At 41.7% G+C, this 27,508-nt stretch overlaps 2 protein-coding genes across 7 annotated transcripts in view; one reads left to right on the top strand and one right to left on the bottom strand.

Moving 5' to 3' along the window:
• Window positions 1-153: 153 nt before the first annotated feature.
• On the bottom strand, window positions 154-2,000 carry LOC108074111 (uncharacterized). The gene is made up of 3 exons (XM_017166008.2): window positions 1,934-2,000; window positions 618-783; window positions 154-340 (listed from the first exon to the last, which is right to left on the bottom strand). The coding sequence occupies exons 2-3, from the start codon at window positions 744-746 to the stop codon at window positions 257-259; spliced, it is 213 nt and encodes a 70-aa protein (XP_017021497.1). The 5' UTR covers window positions 747-783; window positions 1,934-2,000; the 3' UTR covers window positions 154-256.
• A 743-nt stretch (window positions 2,001-2,743) lies between these two features.
• The window catches only part of Ace (Acetylcholine esterase), a 44,416-nt gene continuing 19,651 nt past the window's right edge, over window positions 2,744-27,508 (top strand). Inside the window, exons 1-7 of one of the 6 annotated variants that reach the window (XM_041774328.2) lie at window positions 3,643-3,691; window positions 4,893-5,004; window positions 17,814-18,676; window positions 19,847-19,985; window positions 20,071-20,616; window positions 20,724-20,931; window positions 27,195-27,337. In XM_041774328.2, the coding sequence (XP_041630262.1) occupies window positions 18,342-18,676; window positions 19,847-19,985; window positions 20,071-20,616; window positions 20,724-20,931; window positions 27,195-27,337 (1,371 nt within the window). In that variant the 5' untranslated portion in view covers window positions 3,643-3,691; window positions 4,893-5,004; window positions 17,814-18,341. Of the gene's footprint in view, window positions 2,870-3,642; window positions 3,692-4,471; window positions 4,644-4,872; window positions 5,005-17,813; window positions 18,677-19,487; window positions 19,504-19,846; window positions 19,986-20,070; window positions 20,617-20,723; window positions 20,932-27,194; window positions 27,338-27,508 lie in introns of those variants that run through there. The other 5 variants (XM_041774327.2, XM_041774325.2, XM_041774326.2 and 2 more) reach the window with 5 other exon arrangements.

Raw genomic sequence — 27,508 nt, 5'->3', positions numbered from 1 at the left:
GGGAAAAGATATATTTAAAAGCAATGTGAAATATTTTTATACATATATTAATATTCAGTAATTTGCAAATTCCTTTCCATATGATGATGTCACTAATGAGGTGAAGATTACCCAATGCCTAAGTCACATAACACATTGATAAACAAGCTCAGATATTTATAAATATTAGTTAATTAAACTTTATTGTAAAAATGATTGAAAACAAGAGAGTTATCAGTAAGGCACTTAGAGTACGGAAACGCCAGCGGGATGTCCCTTAGAAAGCCTGTTTGCCCTCCAACATGGCCTTGCCGCAGTAGAACGGAAACTGGACGCCCTGCAGCAGAATTTCCGATATGCCCTGCAAATGGTAACGAAGCGAATCAGTGTGGTATGTGATAAATTTTTTGCCGTGTAGGTGGAACCGAAATCGGGGACAGATATCGGTGGCAATAAGCCCCGGTTGTGGCCCTGATAAGTCGCTGAAATGACTAATTGGTGAAGAATCTACAGGGCCCGATAAGCAGTTGCCGCATGCAACTAGGCGGTACTTTTCATGACGCATCTCCCCACTAAACCACACCCCACCCTAAACACAGCCCTCCCAACAAACTGCACCCAATTAAGTCAACACTTACCGTCAGGGCGGGAATGCAGGAGGCGAAGGCATACACCCAGATGTAGAAGAAGGCGCAGAAGAAGGCCACGAAGAAGGAGACGAACCAGAAGACCAGCAGCCAGAAGATGAACCACAGTGGATTGGGCATCGTGATGAGTGGTGTTGTTTGTTCAGAACGATTCCAGCTGCGCGATAAGATAAATGTAAGGGATCTGTTAGGGGCTGGGTATAAACACGACGCTTATCAGGCAGTCGTCAAAACGGAACAGAGATCCCATTAAAATTTCAAGACTTCACAAGTCACCCAGGGAAAATAGCTTTGATGATTAATACGATTTCCCATCAACATTCTTCGCCATAAACTTGTATTATAAAGCAATGATTTTTTGTTTCTAAGTATAAATATATCTATGAAAACCCAATTAAATCATTTATAAATTTATATTTATATAATTTGGTTTCACCGACTCCACTATAAAAGTTTGATATTTTAAATATCACTCCATCAATGTCTAAATATAAGATAGTGAATGTCAAAGGAATTTAGGAATTTAAGTCTTTAAAAAAATTAGCGTTACTGATTGAATAAGCAACCTATTTTTGGATCTATTAACAAGTCATTTTCAGGCATATTTGTCTTTTATAAAACTATACTTCATAAACTTAAAACCTATCTCATAAGGAACACATTTTATCATTGTATTTTTCATCTCTGCTTATCTATATTTTGAAATTAAAAGCTAATATGATATTAGTATGCATTCAATCAGGTTTTCCCCCCCGAAACTGCATTGCCTGGCTTTCTTTTGCATTTAGATTTCACTTTTCGGTTCGTGACAAACATGCTAACAACCGATTTGGATCGGTTTTGAGACTGGAACTAGAAGCACTGACGTCAAAACTGATTATGCTCAAAAAAGGCAGCTGGTCGGGGACGGGGTCGCCGATGAGGAGTGCTCAGACCTTGATCTCGACCCCGATTTCGAGCCGAATTCCAGGTTCTAGAGCGCTGATTACAGGCCCCGCCAACAAGTGTCGTCATTATGCAAATCCGCCTTGTAGTCTATAGTATGTATACTACGTGGGGTGTGTCTTCTTAAGTCATCGAGTCATAAAGACAATTGCAGATCGTCAGCGAACCGGTTGGCACAATTAACACTCGCCATTCAGATGTTTTAATGGTCTCAGCGAAATTTTAAACATCTGCCAATTATTCGGCACACGCAGAACTATGCGTAAATATACTGTGTAAATATATGTACTTCCACCGCTCACCCACGTAGGATCGAAAGCCACTTAGGCGCAGAGTATAAAAACAAACAATAACAAACCAACCAGAGATCGGAGAGCCGCGAGTTCGACGTCCGGGGGATTCGGTAACTGATTGGAGAATGAGCGTCGAAAACCGGCGCAACAAGTTGCATAGCCGGTCCCATGGTGTAGTGGGTATTCAACAAGTCTCGTCGGCTGACGAAGCGTTGGATTTATAGGCCGTTAACGTTCTGTGTCTTTTAGCAGGAAAGGCACATTCTTAAGTTGCTTAAATTATTTATTTTAAAAAGTCTACGTTTAGAATAAAATTTCATATTAATAAAAAACAATTTTTTAAGCAGCATTTAAGATCTAATCAAAACAATAGGATAGTTAACAAACTACATTTTGCCACCTTATACCTTTTGTACCATAGACGGGCCAGTGCAACCAGGGTTGTCACCTGGTGCACTCCGCTGCAGAGTTTCGAGTGAAAGCTGTACGCTAAAAGCTTTCTCTCAATCGAAGCGGACACGGGCCGATCTTGGAGTTTTACACATATTGTACCTGGCTGCTTTTCTAAATCTTTAAGTTATTTATTTTTTAATTTTCTGTTTGTTTAAGATTCTTGATTTGGGATTTAAATCTATTAAAAGGGTATATGGGAAGAGACTAAACAAATTATTATTAAATGCTCGGTGTCATCATATACATATTAATCAGATTTACACGCATTATGTGTTCCTATATATGTACATATGTACCAACATTTGCCGAATTAATGCTTATATATTTATAAATATTTGTATTTTTCTTTTTACAAATGTACAATCTCGACTTGCTCATAGGAGAGCTTCGGTCGCCTGTTAGTTGTCGTTCGATCGTTCGGTACGTAATATCTATTCAGGCCCAGCTTAATAGGGCTCACTCAGTGCAATTTATTTAGTTAAAAAGCTCTTTGCCTAAACCTGTCAAAATTTTGAACAATGATCTCACACAAAAATTAGACATTGTTCAAATGTAAGTATATACAATTATTACAAAAATACATTCTTTTTTTAAAGACCTAAAATTAAATAGGATTATTAACATAATATGATGTTATTATAAGTACTCAAGTAATGAATTGCAAATATAAATGTAGGTAGGTACATATTTTCCTTAAAATTTCCTCGAAATCAATATGTCGTGTATAACAGATTGCTTTTAATAATAATCGAAAAGATAATATTTTTACAATTCGCACCCTATTAAAACCTATGAAACGGGAATAAAGCAAAGCCCCTCGGTGAATACCCTTATCACCTGAATTTATCAGTCAAACGACCGGCCATTCCGCTTATGGCGTTAAGCTCTTATCTTTCGCATTGCCGCATTCCGCCGCCCGGTTAGCCCAAGCCATCGGAGCTAAGAATAAAAAACTTTTCCAACCTCAGCTTCGTTTTGCATTTCTCTTTTCGCGGTTCTCGGAAAGCTTTCCTCGTGCCGCAAGAAGATTTTCATCCAAATGCTAAACTGTTATACCGGCCAAGCCGCTGCGTTACTAACAACAACTAACAACTCTCGTGCACACAGCTGAAGGCTAAAAGCTTTCTGCGGCTGCTTGTCAATGTTTTCATATCAAATTTCCTATATTATGTAGGCTCGCCGTCGCCCCAGTGTGTGTGCGTGCGAGTGTGTGCTGAAAAGTTTTTCATCCCGGACGTCGACGCCGCTTTGCAGCTGTTGTTGTGGTTGGCTGGCTGACGGCTGCTCGGCATTTTATTCTCCGCATTCTGCTGCGAGTCGTCGGGCAAGCAAGCTGGTTCCGAAGTAATTCGATTTGTGCCTGCGTTCGATTCGGTATAAAATTATTATACACAAAAATAAACAAACAAAGCAATTAACTATATAACAGCATTTTCACACTTTGATCCTGCCTAAGCAGAGTTTTCAAATCTTCTCAAAAGTGTGTAGCATACTTTGCGGCTCAAAACAGCTGCAGCTGCCTGTGTGTGTGTGTGTGTGAGCTTGAGAGAGTAAGAGAACGAGAGAGTGAGAGTGTGTTTTTGTGTGTGTAATACTAACTTAAAACGTGTGCGATCGATTTTCGGGGGTTTTAGTAAAAACAAACCCCAAACAAACTATTAAACCCATATAAAACTTAAACTTTGCCTGTAAAACAATAGAAAATAAAAAACGTTTGTTTAACCCTCATTACTCGAAGCACCCATTTAGTACAATAACATTTACCCAGCTGAGAGAGTAGCCTCAAATAAACAAACAAAGCGGCCGCCACTTGAGATAATGAAATTTGGTTCGGGGGCTCAGCAGCCAGAACCACAACAACAAATGCGGCAAAATGTCGCAGACGAAAGTTTCCGATTTTGATTCCGAACAAAAACAAGCTAAAGCTTCTGCCAAAAATACAGAGAGAGAGAGAGAGAGAGTATAACAGTTTTCCGAAAGCTGCGAGCGAGGGAGAAAGTAACGCTGACCAGCCGCATATTCCCGCTATTTCGTATGGATTTCGGAAAGCGAGCGGAAAAGCCTTGCCCCCCGAGAAGGTGTGTGTGTGTGTGTGCGTGCCTGCCTTTCGAACAGTTTAAAGTACGCATTGCGATGGCATTTGGCTTCAGTTTAGCTAGAGACATCGTCGTGTTTTGAACGGTTGGCACACAGTGTTTCCCGAGCGGAGCGGATCGAGCGGACTACGCCACTAGTTTTCAATTGGGTGCGCAAAAAAAGAAAAAAGAAAAGAAACAAAACCAAAGGAAAAGGCTGGAAAATAAGAGGCCCAAGACAACGGCACAAAGTAAACCTAAAAGCAGACTATTCATTTCCAAAGGGTCCCCATTTCCCCGTTCTCTATCCGTGTTTTTGCCGCACATACACACCACACACACACACACATCACACACCAAACACATAGGCATGCATGTGGCATAACACGGACAGAAAAGGATATTCAGATAGTCAGATGTAGTGTGTGATAAAGTGAAGTTTTTGTGCAAAAGAAGCGGGCGAGAATTAAACGCAATCAGTCCCTAAATTATATTTGCAGTTTTAAAAATCAGCGAGTTGGGAAAATCGAGAAAAATAATTGAATAAACAACAAACATAAACAGTGGCATGCAAACGAGCGGCCGAGGGCAGCATTTTCAGCGCACAAATTGGTGAGTTCTTAACCTAAAAACATGGTTAAGTTAAAAAAAGTTACTTTAAGATAAGGTTTTTAAAGGTTTTCCCTATATATATTTCCTATTTTGCAATTTTATAAAATTTATTTTAGCTGGGCTTCCTTACTATAACCCTTTGATAAACATTTAAATATAATTAAATTAATAAAAGGAATAGCAAACATTATAAAATATAATTCAAATTAAACATATTACCCTATTTTAGTTTATCCGATTTTTTATATTTGTGTTACTCAGTTTATTGCCAAATTTTATACTTTTTTCGATATTCTTTTGTTCTCAATTAGTAACCAAACTAAAATTCCTTTAACTTTTCCGTTTTGGCTCCGAAATTTCGTATTCGATTTTCGCATTTAACGATTTTTGATGAGCTCCGTGATCCGTAAAGTCTTCAACATATACACGCACAGAGTGGGAGGTGGGGAGGGGAAACAGGACACCCAGGCAAAGGAATAATAGAGAGGGAGAGAGAGAGAGACAGAGTCTTACAAATTCATAATTTGTCTGTTTACATACGAGGACCTGGTCACTGGTATTGGTGGTTTATCGAGTGGGGCTGCCTCAATGTCCGCCCGCTTGGCCCACCACCCACAGCACCACCATCGCCGAAGGAAAGCGAAATGCGTATTTTTTTCTTTCGATGTTTTCCTTTTTTGTGGGGCACGTCGGCTCCATAACTTCCGCTCGGTCGGCTCACGCGCACACCTGTACCCACTCCCATGCACACACTTATACACACATTTTTTGGCAACTCACATCGAGGCCGAGCACATTTAAAATTCTGATGAAAAGACACTTTTACTTTATTCCTTCACTCGACGCTGCACTGAGAAAAAGTTTAAAATAGGTCATGATCCAAGCTGGAAAGAAAGTCTTTTCAAGTCAAAGTTCGATTTTGCGGCATATTTTGGAATGTAATTCAAGCTAATATCCAAAAAGGGGAAACTGAAATCAATAGAGTCATAGCTTCAAAATTGTTTGTTTTCCTATAAAAAGTTTGAATATGATAAGAAATTGGAATATTTTTTACAGTGCCAAGGTTCTTGGTTTTTCATTTCTTTCGATTATTGTGAGCCCGAGTGCGTGAGTGCGCTTAATTCGCTGTAGTGTGTGCGTAAATGTTTTGCTAGATTCACCGTACATCCACAGTCGCATTTACATTGACACTCTCTCCCAGTAGTCGCCCACATGTCGCTTAACTCAACTGTCGATTTATTACACTTAACCCATACACACCGTAGGCCGCACACCACACACCAAATACTATACCCCGAGCACAGCATATAGCATACAGCGCACATATCATGTAGCATCATCATCATCATCAGCGTCGTTCCATGATCATCGCGTCATCAGCCACCGGCGACTTATTAGATAGAAACGCTGATTAGTTGCCCAGATTCAGATTCACGGGATTGCGTGCTGTTCGCAGTTTAGTTCGCTTTAGCTGCAGTTCTATTCTGCCGCTCTATTCGGATTATTATCTTTTTTTGTTTGGTCTGGGGGACTGTTTATACACCGCCGGTGAAGATACCCAGATACATTCGTGTATCTGTATCTATGGGAGCACTCAAATGCGTTCAACTAGTTCGCCGGGCTTTGGGTGCCCGATGCGGTCATTGGTTCTTTTTTATTGGTCTGTGAACTGCATTCATGATTGAGATTTATGTTACATTTTATAGCATTGTTTTTGGACCCATATGCATTTCCTATACGAGACACTTTAAAAACGTGGGATTTGCATAAATAAACGGAATGAAGAATAAAATATTTTATATTAAATATTTATCATTATTATTGTCTTATACTTGACCATCCCTAGGCAAATCGGATATTTAATAACTTAATTTAATTAATGCATATTCAATGAACAAACAAATGAATTATATGCCCCAGGGTAATGCAAAATCAATTATAATTAAACAAAAATAGCTTATCTTGTTTTAAATCAAGAGCCGGAAAATAATAAATAATCAGAATACCACTTCGATAAATAAAGTTTTTTTTTTGAGCCAGGCAAGCCGTAAAACATCACTGGGTAACACAAAAACGCATTTAAACGCATTTAAACGCAATTAATCCAATTTGCCATTTGTGTGTTTGTTTGCCTTTAGGCGTGAGGAATTAAGTTTAATTGAATGCCGCTGCTGCGGACTTCCGCTTATTCGGGGCTCATCCATTATCCAACCGGAGCCATCAACTCCGCGCACAATGCATCCAATCGAGCGGATTGCAATTGTGCAATCTCTTCTGCACCGGGGGACAGTGACCGACAAAAGTGCGATTCCCTGGTGCCCGGCGCAGGAACTCTAGCCAACGATGTTTAAGTTAATTGAATCAGTGGCAGAAAAATGATTAAATCACAAAGGATACCGCCGGCCGTGGGAACTCCAGCTTAGCTTAGCTCTTTGTGTCAGAACAGTGCCCAGACTTTCACTCACACACGCAATACACCAAACACACACCGAAAGCAAATAAAAAAAAGGCAACAAAAACACAGAAAACAAAAACTCGCACACACAAAGAACACAGAGCAAAGGCGCAAAGCTTAAAGTATAAAACACTTGAGAATTGTTTTACACTTTTCCGTTTGTGTTTGGCTTTTCCTCTGCCTCCACTCCACCGTCGCTCCGGGAATTTGGTGGAAAAGTATTTCTCGCCCCGCCGTATAATTCGCTGAACAAAAAACATTTTCTCCTTGGAGTTCTTGAGCTGGCTTTCCCGATCATTTTCCCTGCAGACCGTGGGGAGTGCAATGCCTTTCCTTCCAACTTCTAACTTCCTCTGCATTTTCCGCAGAATCGACAAACACATAAAAGTCGTGTATTCGTGTTTCAAGCGGGAAACACGCGAAAATATGCAAATAAAATGTCATAAAACAATGCGAAGGACAAACAAACAGGCGAGCATAAAAAGCCAGCAATAAAATTGAAACAAAGGGGACGGTTTTATACCCTCGGCTAATATGAATATTGAATGAGAGAGCTGGGGAAATGGCAAAAGAAAAGTTTCTCATCTCAAGTTTTGCAAGGCGACGGTGGAACTGCTCAGAGATCTAATAGGAAAAAAGGCTAGCAATATATTTGTGTAAAACAGAAGTCTCTTGCAAAAGTAGAGTGACTTGAAGACTATTTAATTTAAGTCAAATTTTACAGCACAAACTGAAATAGATCTACTGATCATGTCTTCAAAGTCTCATATTCCCTGCGTGTTTATGTCCTATTCGGCACCGACTAGGCACTTGAGGAGCTTTGTAAATGGGTCATTTCTCGTCCTTTCGACCAGCATTAAAACGCAATTTTATTGCATAGCCCCGAGGGCTTTGGGCCAGCCATCATTGTCTTAAGGGGCCGGCGATGACAGACCCAGCAACCGAATTGAAACCAACCCAAGTGAACCGAGTCTCACGCAACACAAGCGGAAAACAGAAAAAAGGAGGCAAAAAAAAAAAGAACAGAAAACAGAAAAACAGACAGCAGACAAAAGGCACAAAGGGAGTGAAGGGAAAGCAGGGAATTGTTTAACATTAGTTTTATGCGATTCTTTTATTTGTCTGTGCTTTGGCAACTTTTATTAGTTTTCTTGCGGTCCTGGCTACTGTGTAGTACGACGGTTTCCCCTCTTGGCCATTGCCCGGCGATAATAACGCGATTTGTTGTCTGCTGCAGTCTCATTAGATTTTATTGGTTCCACCACAGAGAATCCGTTGCACTAGACCAGCAAGGACTAGAAACCAGGACTCTGATATTTTAGCTTTTTTATAAATGCAAACTTATGTGGAAAATAGGAGTATGATAAGGCAAAAAAAAAGTAATGTAATGTTTGACTGTAGCTAAATTACCTCAGTTAATAATATTTTATAGAGCTTTAAGCAAAATATACATTATCCCCTGAACCTAAATGCAAATTGACAGACAACGCATTTTGCACAAACACAAAGACATCCTCGTTTAAAGTATTTTCAAAGCCTGTCTGATCCCTGTGCAGGTTGAAATGCGCATCAGTGTATGGGAATATAAGCTTCCACATTCTCCGCCATTTTTACATGCAGATAATCACTTATAAGCACACACACACACATATGCTTTGAGCCCGTGACGTGTACTGGGAATAAACCGCTTGATGTGTGTCCCCCTGCGTGTGCAAGTGTGTGTGTGTGTTAGCCCTGCTGCTCTGGGCATTAAAAGTAACCCAGGGTAAAATAAAAGCAAGTGCCAAGCGTGGCGCATGTGCCACTCAAAGGCAAACAAATGCAAAGTTCTGCTGTGTCTTTGGGAATACGCGGCGTATACGCGATTTTAGTGTGATTGTATTCGCCCGGCTTTGCCTGTAAATCGCTCAGCGAGCAAGCCATTTGTTGTTGTTATCGTCGACGGTAGGAACTTTGGTTTGGCTTTATGCCATACCCCGATTTAAGATGAATCACGTTGGCGATTTTAAAAAGCACCTGTGCTACCTGCATTCCCTATCATAAGAATGCTCGCTTGGGGGTTTTGATAAAAAGTTAAATTGATTTTAGGATCCAAAAGTATGAGAAATTTAACTTTATTTGTAATACATTTAACTTAAACTATTCAATTGTTTACAAAATCAATTGATTTTCTATTGATTGATGGAAAAATGAGCTACTTAAATATTTAAAAGCGTCTGCTGGTTTTATTAAAACTTTAAAGTTGATTCGTACTGCCGGTTAGCAACAGGACTTAATGAAATTCAGGGAAACATAAAACCGTAATCAAAATTTAATCATAATTAATGAGTTGACTCAATTTGGGATTTAAGTTGTGAAGCCAATATATTAATTTGCATTTTTCTGATGAGCTGCACACACACACACACATATGTAATATAGAGTATAATTTTTTAATCAACCTTAATTGCATGAGCCAGATTAATTGACAAGCGGCGAGTCAACATAAATATTAAATAACTTTGTAATTATTGTAACAAATTAAAAATTATTGATGCGTATGCCAATTAAAATACCATTTAATATCCAACGTTTTGTACACTTAATTTTTGCCCATTGTTATTGTTGGTGCTGCCATTGTCGTGATTGCTGTAATTGTTGCCGTTGCCTGCTGCTGTGGCTGCAATTTGGCTGCTGCCGCGAATTGAATAACCCAGGCAAGTGCACACGAGCGCAAACGCCCAATGATACGGATGATACGGTGTCCCCAGGCCTTAGTGCCACTTTCTATGCCCCGATGATGATGCCCGGCCGACTGATTATTGTAATAAGCAGCCCAATTAAAACTCTTACGCTCTTATGAACCTAATTATCGCCAGAGCGATACAACAACAACAACGTCTATCGTCTATCGTCTGTCGTCGTCGTTGGCCCCGCAAAACATCAATATTTACTGTTGACTTTGTTCCCCTTGCTTTTGTTGGCTGCTGGCAAATTGCTGCGTGCTATTGATGGCCCGATTGCATTATGCAGCCTCAATGACTTAAATCAAGTCAAAGTTGCAGCCCACACAGGGCGTATGCGCAATGTGTTCGGCTTGCCCGGGCCACGGCATGATGATGCTGATGACGTTCCTTCGAGTAATTATCCAGCCTCAGGTATCGAAACGAACAATGATGATTGTGTGCCGGGAAAGGTCCTGTTCATATATGGTATATACATGTATGCATGCAGGCCTTTCTGGTTGTGACGTCACTTGCAAGGTCCTGGCATTGTGCGAATAAAGGGACGACAGATGCTATAGATGCTTGCCCTTTGGGGCGCCGCTTTTATTTCTTGCGTCATTTCATATGAAAGCAGCACTCACATTTGACATTTTACAGCATCATCAGTTGAAAAGGGACAAAGAGAGCGGAAAGGGAAGGCCATTGGGGATTGAATGTTGAGTATGCATAATCAGGCCGGCAGTGGTGGCGTATACTTAATATTCTGCAGATCATTTGAATTTCATCAAAGTTGAACTATCGTAAGCTATGTTTTAGTCTAGTTAAATATTCAGTAAGGCAGCCTTGAGAATTATAATTATTTATTAATTTTACAACTTAAGATTCTAATTTACTTTGACTTACAATTTAGGATCTGAATTTGAATTTTTATTTACTTCAACTTTTAAATATAAATCTTAATCTTCTTATTTAAAAAATGGGTTACAAAATAAAATGTAATGTTGTCAGCCTGTTTGTGGTGCGTATTTACATTCAACTTGCCCACTCTGATATTCCATTACCATAACATACTTCATCTGCTGATTTCTATCCATTTTTCAGCGTTCTATTTCTTTAGAGGGTTTTGCATTCTGTCTAGGTTAACGACTCTATATATTTCATAACCAAATGCAAACTGAAAAATACATAAATAAGAAGCGAAACTGCCATAAATTCGAGTCGAATCGAGACCTGCGGTGCACGTTTTTGGGTCGTGTGCCGAGTACGTGTCCCGGGGACTCCCCAACCCGCTCAGGTTACTTAATATAAAACTTTTGCCCCAAAAACACACACAGACAGTAGCTCTCTTTTTCCGTCTGAGTATGTGTGGGTGCAAGTGTGTGTGTGTGTGTGTGTGTGTGTGGAGGCGGGAGCAGTCAGAAATGGCGGCTCCGCTTGAGTTCAGCTCAGCTGCTGTTGGCTGTTGACTTGTCATTTCCCCGATTATTGATTTTTTATTTTGGCTTTAAGTGCAGCACACCCACGGGTAACCCGAGGAGACTCAAGACATCGACACCAAGGGCAGGATGTGTGTGTGTATGCTTCTGTTATAGTTAGTTTGTGAACGGGACAGGGAAAGGCAGGCACGTGTGAGTCGGGAGCCCGTCAAGAAGAGAGATTCGCACATGGTTTTCACTGCACGGTGAAAAAACATTTACTGGACCATACAAATATATGGACCTAAAATAATGTAAATATTTTCTATATCAGTATTTATATTAAAATATATACAGTTATACCATTTAAAATCCATTAAGAACGTTTAAAATTGCCTTTTACTACATAGTACATCTTCCTGTTGCATGCGGTTAGTGGGCAGATGAGTTCCTCTTTTCTACGAGTGATTATGGGAATAAAATAGAGGGGGGATTGGGGACCAGGATGACGATGGTCACGACGACACGGCTGCGGTGATATCATCAAGGGCAAGCGGAGCGCCAACCTGAATAAGTCGCGCTAAATTGAGCGTCTCAGCGTTAACGAGCCCCGGTGACGGGCGAGAGCCACTAAAGCCGAACTCGTGCACCGGACGTAGTGCCAGTGCCAGGCTCCTGCCGCCTGCCGCCTTCCACCTGCCTGCTTGTCACTCTCGATCCCAGGCCCACTGCCCAGCCACCCGGCACCGTCCAACCACTTGCCCCGCGCCACGAGGGTCACTTCAATCGCCACAGCCGCCACATGCGGCGCCGAGCAATAAAAAACTAAGCGCCACTGGATCACAGCTATTTTTTTTTCAACTCATGCTGGGAAATTTTGACGTTTCACTGGGGTCTCATCGTGGGTTTTCCACATCCGCAGAGTATTAAGTGCTTTGAAATACAAAATAGTAAAGAAATAATGTTTTTAAAAGACAAGACCTCTAGGCATAATTGTAGACTTAACTTTAAAGTCAAGCAACATTTTTTTATTTTTTTTAAAGAGCAAAACCATTTTAGTTTTAAATTTTTCATATATAAATATTTGTGTTTTGCTTTAATGGCGACAGGGAAATAATTTTCATTCTATTCGTAAGATGAGACCCGAGTTCCTGCGAACGCGTTGATTTCTGTGCTTTCTCCGCCTTTGGGCCACGCCCGTGCATTTATTTTATAGTTTGCCTGGCGCCAGACATTCGCCTAATGGCCAACCGGGCTGGAGGCCTGAGATCGGAGCCGGAGACGGAGACGGAGTCCTGCTGGCCGGCAAATGAAAAGGTCAAATGGTCAGTGAAAACTTGATGATGATTGTGCCTCATTAAAGCAGATGGCCATATTTTTTGGGGTTTAATGATTGCGTGGTGGCTTATGGAGCGTAAGGAAGTGCAGGGAAATGGCCTGAAAAATATTGAAGAACAAGATTTTGCCAGCGAGATACACATGTTATTTCCTGCGGCAGCCTTTAAACAATGGTTCTATTTTTATCCCTCTTCAAGGCTGGCTGTCTTAAGAGGTACAGTTGGCTCCTGGCCTAAGAATTTTGAAAGGACAAGACACAGAATGAGTACCGTTAGGTATTCGTGGCCATAATAGACACCTGTCTCTCACGCCTCGACTCTGTCCTCCGCCTTTTGGTATCAATTAAGCGGCGCTGACTGGCGGTCAGACCTGGCGTCTCAACCCTCTTCAACCCATCAATTAAACCATATAAATTTCGTCTCTCGTGCACTGTCACACAATCTAGGTTTGAATTTGGCAAGCAATTTATGTATCTAATTGTTCATCCAGCTTAATTTATGGTAAATATTTCAAGGAATTAAATTTGGCTTAACCAAACTGATTATATTTAATAACAAGAATGGAAGCTAACTTCGGCACGCCGAAGTTTGTATACCCTTGCAGATTGGTTTTGATGTTTATATTATAGATTTAAATGCTGAAAACACACACAAAACAGAGTTTCATTACATTTTACCTATACTTATTATGTTTACAGTTTGACAGTTACAGTTTTACATTCCCAGCTTTATATTTTCTCTACATTTACCGATCGTTTATATGGCAGCTATATGATATAGTTGTCCGATTTTCATAAAATTTTTACCAAAATTCTGAAATAATAAAAAAAGCTTATATCTAAAAGTAGATAAGAATATGTTGAAAAACAACGAAGTTATAATTATTTTCCTATTAATTTCCCGATCGTTCCTATGGCAGCTATAAGATATAGTCGTCCGATTTTCATAAAATTTTTACCAAAATTCTGAAATGATAAAAAAAGGCTATGTCTCAAAAATTATGCAAAAATATTGAAAAACAGCCAAGTTATAATTTTTTTTCTAAAAATTTATCGAACATTTGTTTGGGAGCTATATGATATAGTCGTCCGATCCGGCCCGTTCCGACATATATAGCAGTGAGAGTATATAGAAGACTATATGCAAAGTTTTATTCAGATAGCTTTAAAACTGAGGGACTAGTTTGCGTAGAAACGGACAGACGGACGGACGGACGGACGGACGGACAGACGGACGGACAGACGGACATGGCTAGATCGACTCGGCTGTTGATGCTGATCAAGAATATATATACTTTATAGGGTCGGAAACGTCTCCTTCACTGCGTTGCAAACTTCTGACTGAAATTATAATACCCTGCAAGGGTATAAAAATCCTGCTGAAAAAGTTTTTACATATATGAGAAGGTTCTTAAACTAACTTTAAATAAATCCTTTCCATTCAGATTAAAACATAGCTTGCTATTAAATATGGCTCCAGGTGATACTCAGATTTACTGTCACGTTTTTCCATTTAATGTATGCAAACTAGCATAAATTCTGAGAAAAATATGTGAGGGAATATTTAATAATTACAAATTAGTTAATTGCTTTTATTCTCTGAAAATGAATTTCGTGGAAAATTTGCATAGAATGGCTGTGTTACTTTTTCACTCAAGGTTCCATGTATCAGTCTGATTTAAAATAAATAACAATCAAGAATTCTGAGAAATGGAGCTAAGACATCGGTGCTTGCCTGGTCAGGCTTACGTTTATTGTTAATATTAATTATAAATTTTACCTTGTGTGCCCACAGAATATATACACAAATGAGAAAAAACAATATGTGAAAAGCAAAGAAGAATGCACAACATTCAAAGCCCTTAAACAAAAATGAAAACACAAACAAAACACAGTTAACTTTTCTTCTATTTCCCCCGGTTATCCTGAACCGAGTTTTCCATATTTTCCTTCGGTCCCATTTTTTGCCAACCTACATTTTCGGTGTCTCTCATCTTTGTTTTTGTTTCGCTTGCTTTTGTGTTGTTTACCCTTTGGTTTTTACCGTTCGTTTGTTGTCCGTCGTCCGCCATGTTTTTCAGCCAAATTTTGAAAACAAACGTAAGGGAAATAAAGGAGAGAGGGGTAGCGGAGGAAAACAAGTTGATTGGGAGCAACGCCGAGGTCTAGGGGTGGCCAAACCTTTTTTTTTCTCTCCTTTGACCTTTGGCCAACGAAGCTGACCCGAGAGGAGAGGGGTGTGAGGGTGGGGATGGGGAGGTGGCATTGGGAGGACGCTTTTACCTGGCCCACCACCCGGTCATGTCCGTGTCATCGTCGTCATCAGCAACGCCTCTCTCCTTGTGCGGCGAAACTTTTGAAATTATAATTTAATTTGAATGTCATTAAAATTTTCGCGCTCTCCGCTGTCACCCTCTAACGTTCATTTTCCGGCATTCGCTCTTCCTTTCGCTGGGCTATCATATCCGTGGCAGAGTATACCTGGCATTTTCCTGCCAAAAGAAAATAAAGCAATGCGAAAACAAAGCATTGGAAACTATACAGTACTGGTATTTATGCAAGGAAAATTCTCAAACAATAAACACTTATTTAAACGACAAAAATCTTATAAATTGAAATTTGTTGTTTATGCTTTTCCTTATTAAGTAAACGAAAATTCCATTAGAATACGAATGGAATTTCATATTCAGGAAAGCAATAGAGTTTTAAGTTTATAGTAAAAGTTATTTTGTAGGTTTTTTTAGAGAACTGGAATATATTTTAATGAACTCTTTATGTTGTTGATAGATCATATTTTTCTTTATATTTTATTGTAGATCCTTGTTTTTTTAGTTCGTTGTCCTTGACATTTTTTAAGCGGCTTCCACGAATTAAAAGGAGACAGCTTTTTAGAGTCAAACACACATTTTCCGGAGGCTTAGAGGCAGCTCAAGCCAACTTTGAAGTTGCAACTTTTATGACCACCCCGCAGTTGGCAAGAAAAATAGCTCGTGTCAGCTGAAACTAAGCGCTTATACTTTCGAGCTCCCTGGCTTCGGTGGTCGTAAAATATAATAAGATAAATACAACTGTGCTCACGACTGCCGACTGCTACCCCCTCAAAGAACCCCCCGCTGGGTAGATGTGAAAAATTTGCATTTATGGAAAAGTTTTAGTAAAAACTGCGAGTCGAAAAGTGAAGAGGAAAAACTGCTGCAGCCGCAAGAAACTAGGGTAATATTCACTTAGACCAGGACATCTTATCTTGCGGCGAACAGGCGAGCTTGTAAATACTGCGGACGGGTGGAAAAAATTCAGCAAAGTAAAGATTGCGACAGTAGCCGTGGAAACCCGGGGAAAACTCCAAGAACGTGTAGAAAATTGAGCTAATTTAGGTGGGAAAGCGAGAGAGCGGGGAAAAATTAAATTGCCAACTTGCAACTCGCATTTCGGTGGCGTCTTAATGCCATTTTAATTGTGCGGCGAAATAACATTTAAATTACTGCGGCGCCAGCTAAGAAAGTCTCTTTGCTCCTTTGTCCTTTTGCAGACAAGTTGCTCGGCACAAAGGAGCCAAAAGGGTCCTTAGGACTGGGGGCACTGCAGCTGCAGGTCCTGACAGAGCAGGGCAGGGGCCGTAGCAGCGGAGTTATTACACGAGCTCCGTCTAATGGGCTGTCAGCATGCAAGGGTGGGTCCTCCTTACTCCTTGCTACCCGTTTCCAAGTCAAGTTTCCTGGCTCAATTTGACGCCAGGAGTTGCTGCAACCCGAGAACGTCAAGGACAGGGGCTGTAAAAGCTATTTGCTACCGAGAACTATTTGTTTTTTTCCAGCCAAACTGCAGCCTCCGGTACTGAATTTATCGACCAATAACAAACAACTTTATTGTTTTCCCAGCGGATGAATTTCCAGGTCGTAAAACATGTATATTATTTGGGTTTAAGTTCTTCCTTGAATATATAGCGTAAATCTAAATGTATCTTAAAACTTACTTATTTTCTTGTTCCTTGTTAAATATTTTATGAGAATAATTAAATATAAATGTGTAATTTACTTAGAAATACCTTTAACACAAGTGTCAAATGAGTAAAATATTTTCACAACATTTTCAGTGAGTTCCCTTCCTTTGGTTAACCCGACTTTGCTTGGTTTGAAAGGATATTTGCTTAAATCGGTCAAGTGACTCTAATGAAAGCATATAAGAAAATATGTTTAACGACGTTGCAGGCAAAGCCTTAGAAAACGATATGCGCCACTCGAGAGAATCCTGTGAGTGGCTCCGCAGCAGGTGTGTGTGTGTGTGTGGGTGACCCACCGGGTGGTGCGGTGGTGCCAAGTTTGGGTGGACTTGGATGGCACTCAGGACTTTTGAATGCAAGCCGAGACCGGGAAAGAAGGAGCTTTGCATCTTAGCTCAAGTGGTAAACACACAGATACACACACACACACACACTGACGCCAAAGCAAACACATAAATATTGCAGCATACAAACGGGGGCAGACGACACAAGCACCCAACAAGTCAACTCGCACTCGTACTTGTGTTTGTGTACGTGTTCGTGCGGTGGCAGTAGCTGTGCACCGATAAAAACGTGTTTTTTTTAATACTATTATTTAAGAAACTAAATTAAATTATTAAATTTAATAGGTATACTAACAATTATAATTTAATTTTGGCTCAACAAGAATATGTATATTGGTTTTGCTAATATTTTCTTTATAAATCTATAAAATACCTCATATTATTAAGCTCTATATTAGGGATATGTCATATAATTTAATGAAATAAATTAAAGAACAAAGTAAATTTCCTGCTTTGGTCCTTGTTCTCCGTGCAGAAACTAAAGCCAAATACAGGCCAGACCCCGGTTAGGAAACCAAGACAAATAGCATAATGCCTGTTCCTTCTATTTGCAGTTCAAACACAGTCGAAGCAGGAGAACAAAGGACCAGCAGCCCAGGAGCGGCGCTGCAAAAGTGCAACAGCTGCACAGGAAACCGAATTGAACCGAAAGGCAAGCAGAAGCGAGGCCGAGCCGCACGCACGGAAGCCCCCAATCCAAATTGAAATAAAAATTCAAATCTAAGCCAGGATCCGAGACCAGTTCCAAGCCTGAGAGTTGCCAGATTCCCGATTTCAACGCTGCTGCGGCGGGAGAATGTGTAGTGCAACACACGAGCGGCAGCTTCAAGTGGCAACTGTGGCAGCAGCGGCGAACACAACCGGATAATAAGTCGTAGTAGATGCGGCCAGCTGCGCCGGGCAGGTATCCCGTATCCGCCAGAGACACCAGCTTCGTTCCGGACCGTATCCAGCGTGCAGCAGCTTCCGCGCAGCGCAGCCCGAGAGTGTGATTAGTGCCAGTGACGTCACGCCAAAGTAGGACACCGCCGCCCATCGCCGACCGTCGCACCGCCCGTCGCTCCGCCCTGCGCACTAGCGTCATGGCCTCCGTACGGCAGAGCAGCCTTCTGCCCGCCACCTCCTCCTCCTCCATCCTTTCACTTCCGCTGTCGCTGCCGCTGCCCCTGTTCCTGGTGCTGTCGCTGCACCTGACCGGCGTTTGCGGCGTCATCGACCGCCTGGTGGTGCAGACATCCTCCGGCCCGGTGCGCGGCCGCTCGGTGACGGTGCAGGGACGCGAGGTGCACGTCTACACGGGCATTCCATATGCCAAGCCACCCGTCGAGGATCTGCGCTTCCGCAAGCCGGTGCCGGCGGAGCCCTGGCACGGCGTCCTAGACGCCACACGTCTCTCCGCCACCTGCGTTCAAGAGCGGTAAGTCTACTTTCGAAAATATCCATTGATTTCCGGATTTGTGTTTGGTTAGCAACCAAGAGGAAAAAAAGAGAATTGTCGTCACTAGCTCAGCGAATTTCAAAGAGGCTTCAGGGGATTTTCTGGGGGCTATATACGAAAAGACGGCTTTGTGCGCTCCACTTGTGCGTTTGACCTAGAAACCGAATCGCACCGCGGCTGCAGTGGCAGCTTGCTGTTGACCTAACTGTTGCCAGTGACGTCATGCGGCATTCGAAATGCCGGCCAAAACGGAAAAAAATGCAAAAAAAAATTGCTCTGCATGTTGGCCCGGCCAATTGCAGTCGCACTCTGATTGCCTGCCTCTGTAGAGAGGGAAAATATTATTTGCCAAAATATAGCTGATGACGTAGAAGCATTTGGTAAAGGGAAAACATTTTAATTCAAGCAAGTTTAGGACCTCACAAAGCAGGTACAGTAGTAGACTCTATTTTCTATTTAAAATCCCTCAAAATAAAGATAATATATATCTTACACTTCTTTTTGGTCAGACTCTTTTGGGTTTGGTTTACTTTTCCTTTTGAAATAGGAAACTAAAGTTTTTCCAGAGCTAGACAGAGCCATACGCCTAAAGGAAAAGCCATCAAAGTGTGTGTGGCAAAAGGAAATTAGAAAAATATAGTGATAAAGGCGAATGACAGCTGGCAGAGAAAGCCGTAGAGAAATCGCCTCTCGCTCTCTCCGTCTGTGATAAATTACTTTTATGCGAAATGGCAAAGTTAATTTTAATGGACACGAAGCTAAACACACCCAGACACATACGCTGGCCCATGTGGGCGCCTGCAAAGGTAACATATCTACGGAGACGGACAGACTAATGCTGAGCTTTGTGCGAATGCCTAGGATATCGATTCGAGCGATTCAACATTTATAAGGCGGAAAAACTATGTCAAATTGTAGGGGATAGCAATGGGCGCTGTGCTGTATGTTGTGAGTGTGTTGGAAGTGTGTTTGCTAGTGTGCCAGAGTGAAAGCGGAAGAGAGCAAATAAAAATAAATAACACAGCTGGGTAGTTTTTCGTAATTGGCATGACCGAATTCCAGATGGGGACAAACAGCCTTTGATTTGCATATGGGTCAGTAACTAATCAAGAACTCTCTCTCTCTATGTTTCTCCTTTCCTTAACCCAGTTACGAGTACTTTCCGGGCTTCTCCGGCGAGGAGATCTGGAACCCCAATACAAATGTGTCCGAGGATTGCCTGTACATCAACGTCTGGGCGCCGGCCAAGGCACGTCTCCGCCATGGACGCGGTGCCAACGGGGGCGAGGTAAGTCAATCATCTAAATTTAGTCATTTATTTGTTCCTGTTTCCGAATTTAAATTGAAAGTTTACTAACTCTCCACAAAATCAGCACTCGAATGGCAAGCAGGCGGACACCGACCACCTCATACACAACGGTAATCCGCAGAACACGACCAATGGACTACCCATTCTGATCTGGATATACGGTGGTGGCTTCATGACCGGTTCGGCCACGCTGGACATTTACAATGCCGACATCATGGCTGCCGTGGGCAACGTTATAGTGGCCTCCTTCCAGTATCGAGTGGGAGCCTTTGGGTTCCTGCACCTGGCGCCGGAGATGCCGTCGGAGTTCGCTGAAGAGGCGCCCGGTAACGTGGGCCTCTGGGATCAGGCCCTGGCCATTCGCTGGCTAAAGGACAACGCCCACGCTTTTGGCGGCAATCCGGAATGGATGACCCTGTTTGGGGAGTCGGCGGGTTCCAGTTCGGTTAATGCGCAGCTCATGTCGCCGGTGACCAGGGGCGTGGTCAAGCGCGGCATGATGCAATCCGGCACCATGAATGCACCCTGGAGCCACATGACCTCAGAGAAGGCTGTGGAGATTGGCAAGGCGCTGATCAATGACTGCAACTGCAATGCCTCCATGTTGAAGGTGAGTTTAGGAAAGAATTTCCTAAATTAAGTTGAATATATAGTTTACAATTCCAACAAAATCTTCCATAAATATAATTTATATTAATTGCGTTTCACTTCTTCCAGACCAATCCCGCTCATGTGATGAGCTGCATGCGATCGGTGGACGCCAAGACCATATCCGTGCAGCAGTGGAACTCGTACTCTGGCATTCTCAGCTTCCCCTCGGCGCCGACCATCGACGGGGCCTTCCTGCCGGCGGATCCCATGACGCTGATGAAGACGGCGGATCTGAAGGACTACGACATCCTGATGGGAAATGTCAGGGATGAGGGTGAGTAGCCATCGACATCGTCACGAGCATCTTCCTCTGACTTTATCCGGCGGTCTGTCGTTATCTCCCCCTTATCCTTTTCTGGTTCGTCCTTGCAGCTATTGTTGCATCCTCTGCTGCTGACGTCAGCGCTAAAGTTTATCCAAAACAAAGTACTACCCATTGCCAATGTTGTTTGCCAAGCTTTTTAGCCCGGCATCCTTCGTCCTGCCCCCCCGGCTCCCTGGAAACTTTTTTGCTACAGCTCACAGCTCGCAGCTCTCGTCCATTTGAGATTTTATTACTTTTCTGCAACTATACATATATTTATGTACAGTTTTTGTTGTGGCCTGGCCTGGCCTGGCTGGCAGACAAAATGCATTTTATTCTTGTCGTTATACGGGCCGCAGAGTATGGGATTAAGGATGGCAATGGGGCCGAGGCGCTGGCTTAGCCTGGCTGCTTTTCAGAAATTTTCCCCTGCACATTTCGAGCACTCGTAATGCATTCGGTACTTTCTGTTGGCTCGAGTGCTTAATTTTTATGGTTTATTGCATGACAGGGAGGGGTTCCAGTGGTGGTTACATTGTGCTCGGGATAGTTTCAGTTTTGCTGTCACAAAACTGCACTTTGTATAATGCTCTGTACTGTTGTTGTTGGCTTACCTACACACAAATTAAGTATTTTAAGAACTTTACATTTTAAATGCCAAGTGTAGCCGGTAAAAGTTTTTTCTACCATATTAGTTTGTTGAAATAGACTCGCTTGATGATGATGATTAAGAACTACTGCAACTACCAATAAAGTAGGAGATGGCTCTTTCGACCTATCTCAGCTAAAAAATCTTCGCAAATTAGGGTTATGTTTTAATACCTTTCTATCTTAATTATTTCCATAACAATAATTCACAAATTAAAAGCTATGCCAACTTTAAAAATCGAGTGCTGCAAGTGTCAACGCTCCGGAATCTCTGGAGCTAAAATATACCGAGGCGAAACACATAAAGACGACGAAACTTGCCAGACTCGCCCACGCAAATTGCGGTGACCCCGGGAAAAATAAGGAAAAACCTCCGTACACAGACACACACGCACTCGCACAGATACGCCGCGGCGCTCAGCTGTGCGGGACGGCATCATAAATTATTTAAATATATCTCGCTCAGGTGACAGCGGGGGCGGTGGGTGGTCTGCCAGAGAGCAACAGCGAAAGGGAAAGCAAAAAGCGAGCCCTCATTTCGATGGGCGGAACGGGACGCGTGAGTGGCACACGTGCCGCAGCTATGTATATCGAGAGGGGCAGGTTCCCTTTTGCGGAGTGGAAGGGGGTGAGGGGACGGGGGAAACTATTTGCCACTCAAAGTCAAGTTAAAGTTCTGTGGTAATTATTTTTTATTAGCCAGGCTAACGAGAAAAATTATTTAAGCTATTACAGGGTCATAAATTCAAAAACTCGTAATACTTTATAGCTTTTCTTATATGTATTTTTTGCTTCTGTAGAGTTTTTTTGTTGTTTAAATCAATATATAACGTGGGTTATATTACCTCTTTTTTATTTTATATGGATTATATGTATCTAAGCAGCTTGGTCCTTCAAAAAGAAATAAATAAAAACAAGTTCCTCGAGTTAATAGGAATACAATTACAGACCTAATCATTTCGCTCGATGGGAAATATTCCTCATGCCAAATGAGCTGCTGCTGTTGATTCTCCCATCATTTTGCTGGCTCTTATTAAATTATATGTATTTTTATGTATAACTGTGTGAAAAGGTTGGCTTTAAACCATCCTTAAAACCCCTTTAAGCCTCTTTCTTGAAGGCAATAAAAGCCTTGTGGTTTTAATTAACTGACAAATAATTTTTTCATTAAATCACATTGCTAGGCCCAGCGAAGTTTTCATTTTCCCTGGGGACAATTGAGATGCCTTGGTAGATTCAACCATAATTTCGTATCCTTCTTCGTATCCTCCGCTGGCTGTTAGTCTTCTCAATCTATGTTAGTGCGTAACTCTTTGTGTGCATTGTGCTGCCAGGTTTTCCGTGCCAGGCCGTGTAAGTGGCGCACTTGTAACAAATTTTCCGTTTGCGTTTTCCTTTTCTTATTATTTCGCGAGCTGCCGCCACCGCAGGATGTCGTTGGTTGGAGTGGGTGCCACTGGGGTGGGTGGTGGTGCTGTGTGTTTCTCGTATAACAGATTGAAGAAGATTCTCGGGGCTTTTGTGCCAGTTCGTGCTTTGGCTCTGGCTTTCCTTTCGATTTTCTTGTTGCTGCTGCTGCCGCTTGTGGGCAGTCGCTGTTGTTGCGGCTGTCTTGCCAGGAGCGGAATAAGCCAGAAGACACGTGTGCTTTTCTGCTCACTTTCACTCATTGCTCACAGCTGCTGCTTTCCGCTTTCTCTCTGCTGCGCTCTCTCTCTCTCTCTCTGTCTCTGTCTCTGTGTGTGTGTGTGTTTGCTCTCTTTTCTATTTTCTCTTGGCCAAAAAGGTGTGCGTGCATGGCCGCCAGGCAACTGCCACCATTTTCCATGGGCAGCGCGGCAGCACCGTTACTCAGCTGAGCGTTTGTGTGCGAGTGTTTGTGAGTTCAAGGTCATCTAGCATTTGCAACAATACGAATACAAATTCAAATACATTACGAAGTGCCGCTCACATGAAAGCATCATTTTTTCTGTTTGTTTTTGACAATTTTGGAGGCCTTTGTTACCCTCTCAGAAGCCAGATAATATATATTATATATTTCTTGGATGCGTTCAAGTGAGCATTAATGTTTATCCAAAATATAATACTATTCTAGTTAAACAATAATTCGAGTATGATAAAAATACTAATAACAAGTTGCAACTCAAAAAATGTTAAGATGATCATTTTAACTTCTGTTTGATTTTGATTTATGAAATATTTAAAGCTAAAGAAGGTACCTCCAATTAATTAGATATTATAAATAAACCTATAAATCAACTGATTAATATTTTAAATATTTATTTCATTGTTTTCTAGTCTAGTTATTTCTGAATTCCTTTCCACATGCAAATTAAATCTTAACAAGAACAGTGATTAAAGATAAGGGAATAACTTAAGCAGGATGACGTTATATATTGATCGTAGGAACTCCTTTAAGTGACTTAAGAACAGATTTTCCTTGGGGCTCTCCGGCTCGCGAGTGCAACGAAACTTTTCGGTGCTTAAATAATTCATTTTTGGTGGCAGTTCCTCTCGAGGTTGCATGCTCCTTACCGAGTGTATGTGTGTGCTTTCGGGAATGCCTCTGCCCAGCAGACAAAAACTCCGTAAAAAATATTAAAAACTGAAGTTTTGCGGACCGCAGGCGGACAAAACGTCCGATTTTAGGCTCAAGATCGGTAGCAAAGTAAATTACCTGTCCTGGGTTTTGTGGCACCAAAACCTCTCATTTTCGGAACACGAACTAATAGCGTTTGCGGACGCTGTGGCGAGACCGGAAACAGTACCGATAGCAACCCCTTTACGATACCCGAAAAAGGATCGTTTGCTGACCTGTGGCAATACCGCAGGAAGTACTGTTTGCGGACCTTTTGACGATGCGTTTCAGATACGTTTTTAATATCTATTTCCAACTAAATTTTTTTAGAATTTCGGGTTTTTTAAATGTAAATAAAACATACATTTATTTATGTTTATCATTATTTATTATTTATCATTATTTAACTTAAAAAATAAACATTTTACTTAAGATTTGTTAATTTCCTTAAAACTAATAATACTTAATACTAATACAAACCGTCCTGTGCATTCTGCTTTTGTGTCTGCTTGCATCCTCCAACGGAAAGTTGTTTTTAAAAGCGGCTGTAAAAATATAAATTATTATAAGTATATACGTATTAAAAAATATACGAAAAATATACATACCTTTGACGGATAAGCATCTCTCGAATGGACATTTTGGACTCTGTCCCAAACCAGGACCATTGGCGCGCCACTTCGTCGGAAATTAAGTCTCGCCAGCATAAATAAATATAAATCTAGTCAATATTAGTTCATTAGTAAGAGATTGTACATATTAATCAATTTAAATTTAACACTTACCGATGAAAACACGTGCGTCTTGTAAAAAACTGTTCACTCACGTCCGCACAACTCGCCGGTCAAAAGGAAAAGAGTCGCAACGGGATAAATTCCACAAACCAAAAGAGTTAAAAGATGATGCAATAATATTTGCCTCTCGCTCATTTGCAGCGAAATAACAAAAAACAGGCAAGCGACAAAAGAAGTAAGGAGAAGAACCGTTCATCGAGTTCTAGAAATTTCGTTGACGACAAGATTTTTAACGCGTGCAGTGCGTTTTAGTGTCCGTTAGCGGGACATTTGCGGCATTTGCACGGGTCCCAGTGTTAGCCCGTTTCAGTATCTGTTTTCGGACCAGGTTTCGACAATTAGGCAAACCTATTGCGGTAAGTCCGCTTTTTGGCCGCCCACTGTACGTTTCAGTGTCCGTTAGCAATACGTTTTCGGTACATTCACGGGGAACGCCACAGTTTTGCTTTTCGTCCGTTTGCGCGTCCGTTTTTGAGCATTCTCCGAACCTAATGCGGAAACTCCGATTCTTTGTTCGCATTTAATATTTTTAGCGGACATTTCTCGGATCCATCCGCACTGAGACCGCTCTTTGCCTGCTGGGTGTGTGCAGGCTTCCCTTCTTGTATGTGTGTGTAAGACAGCTTGTTTGCTCGTTAATTGCTTCGCGTTTCGAGACGGCCAACTTATCGCTGGCTCCGCAGTCGTAGTTGTAGTCGTAGTCACAGCCCCGCGCCCTGCCTTTGGCATGGCCAACGCTCCATGGAGGCAAAGGGAGAGGCAGCCGCTGCTAACTCAATTATACACTCATTAAAACCGTATTTACATTCCGCTTATGTGTGTGCATGTGATGTGTGTAAAGTTCCCGCAAAAAAGCACAGAAAATTTGTGGCCACAGAAAGTGTGTGTTTTTGGCAATTTAATTAAAATTATACGCGATTTCGAGATATAGTTGAAAAGCACACAGTTCTCTAGCTTTCAAAAGGAAATATTGATATTTATATTTATTTATTCATAGAGAAATAATTAAAATAATATGGTTTAAAATCTAAAAAGATGAACTATTATGAGGAGTCCGAAAGATATCAACTTTTCTCAAAAAAAAATGCGTACCTTTCTTCACTTCACTTCTTTAAATAAAAATAAAATCGATAGAAAATGTATATTTTCTTTTATTATCACTTTCACCATTTTTTATCCGAATTTTGTGTGAAATTCTGCTGCTTAAGTTTTACCTAAGAACACCTTTAAGGCGAGCCAACCTGCAAGTGCATTCAATTCTTTAACCATTTTTCTGGGAAATACACATCGACTTTGGCAAACGACAGTTTCAAGCAGCCTTTTCAAGATTGTTTGCAATTCAAGTCAGAGCTCTTCGGGCTTGGCTTTGCATAAGGTTTTGACCTTAATGGAATCGAAGCAAACATAAACACAGAGGGCCAGCAGGATGGATTTGAATTGGGAATGGGTTGCACGTGCCCCACACATACACAGAGACTCTCTCCAACTCGACAGTGTGCTGATGTTGCCGATGTGAATGAGGCTGCTGTGTTGTGTTGCTGCTGTCGCCGCTCATAGGCAGCAATTATGGTTCGTTAGTGTGGCCCGTATTTGAAGTGTGCGAGAAAGACAAAAGCCCGAGAACAACAACTCGGCTAACAACAAGTGCCATAAAAATTAAGTTAATAAAAGGCAACGACGACGAGCCGCTTTGTTCGCTCGTCCTTCTTGTTGTACCCTTTAACCAAAGGGTGCCGAGGTATATTGTGTTCCGGAGATTTACTGTAATTCTTCTTAAGAAATTGATATATTCCAGGTGCGTCTGGGAAATTCTTTTCTGTTTTTCAAAGAATTAACTAGCATTTTTGTTGTGTCTAGTTTTTATTGAGGAAGACGAGGTATTTTATGGCTGGATATTGGCTAGTCCTTGTTTTAGGGTGCACACAAATTTTATTTATTCTGTTTTGCACTCTCTCGCTTACTTCTCCTCTGCCGGTGTTATGGCTGTTGTTGCTGTTGCTGCTGCTGGGTCCTGGGGTTAATACTGAACGCGGTGTCCTTGGCACGGCCCACCACTGCGAGGCGGCATCTTGAAGCACCGTCTGTAGTGGTAATTGTTTTTTCGGATCGGCCAACAGTCTTCCTCCTTATTCCCTCCCCCCATTGTTGTGGCCTGACCTCGCACTGGTGAAGAGATCTCTCACCCGCTCCTCTGTTTCCATTCTGTTTTCCAGGCACTTACTTTTTGCTGTACGATTTCATCGATTACTTTGATAAGGACGATGCAACGGCTCTGCCGCGGGACAAGTACTTGGAAATTATGAACAACATTTTTGGCAAGGCAACCCAGGCGGAACGCGAGGCCATAATTTTCCAGGTAAGTTTTCTAAACACACTGGCAATGCTCTAGGACAGACTCACTTACCGAGATCGCGTTTATGATTTCAAAATGCATTCCTGCAAAATGCAGCCACCCCATGTCACCGGCAGACTTGCAGCGTGATCTAAACACGTTAAATGGACGTCAGCTGCGACGGCTGGCTGATTG

Source organism: Drosophila kikkawai, chromosome 3R (genome assembly GCF_030179895.1).
Source record: "Drosophila kikkawai strain 14028-0561.14 chromosome 3R, DkikHiC1v2, whole genome shotgun sequence".
In the NCBI taxonomy this organism is placed as follows: Eukaryota; Metazoa; Arthropoda; class Insecta; order Diptera; family Drosophilidae; genus Drosophila; species Drosophila kikkawai.
The sequence above is the reverse complement of the archived record's forward strand: the minus strand, read 5'-3'. Positions and strand labels throughout refer to the sequence as shown.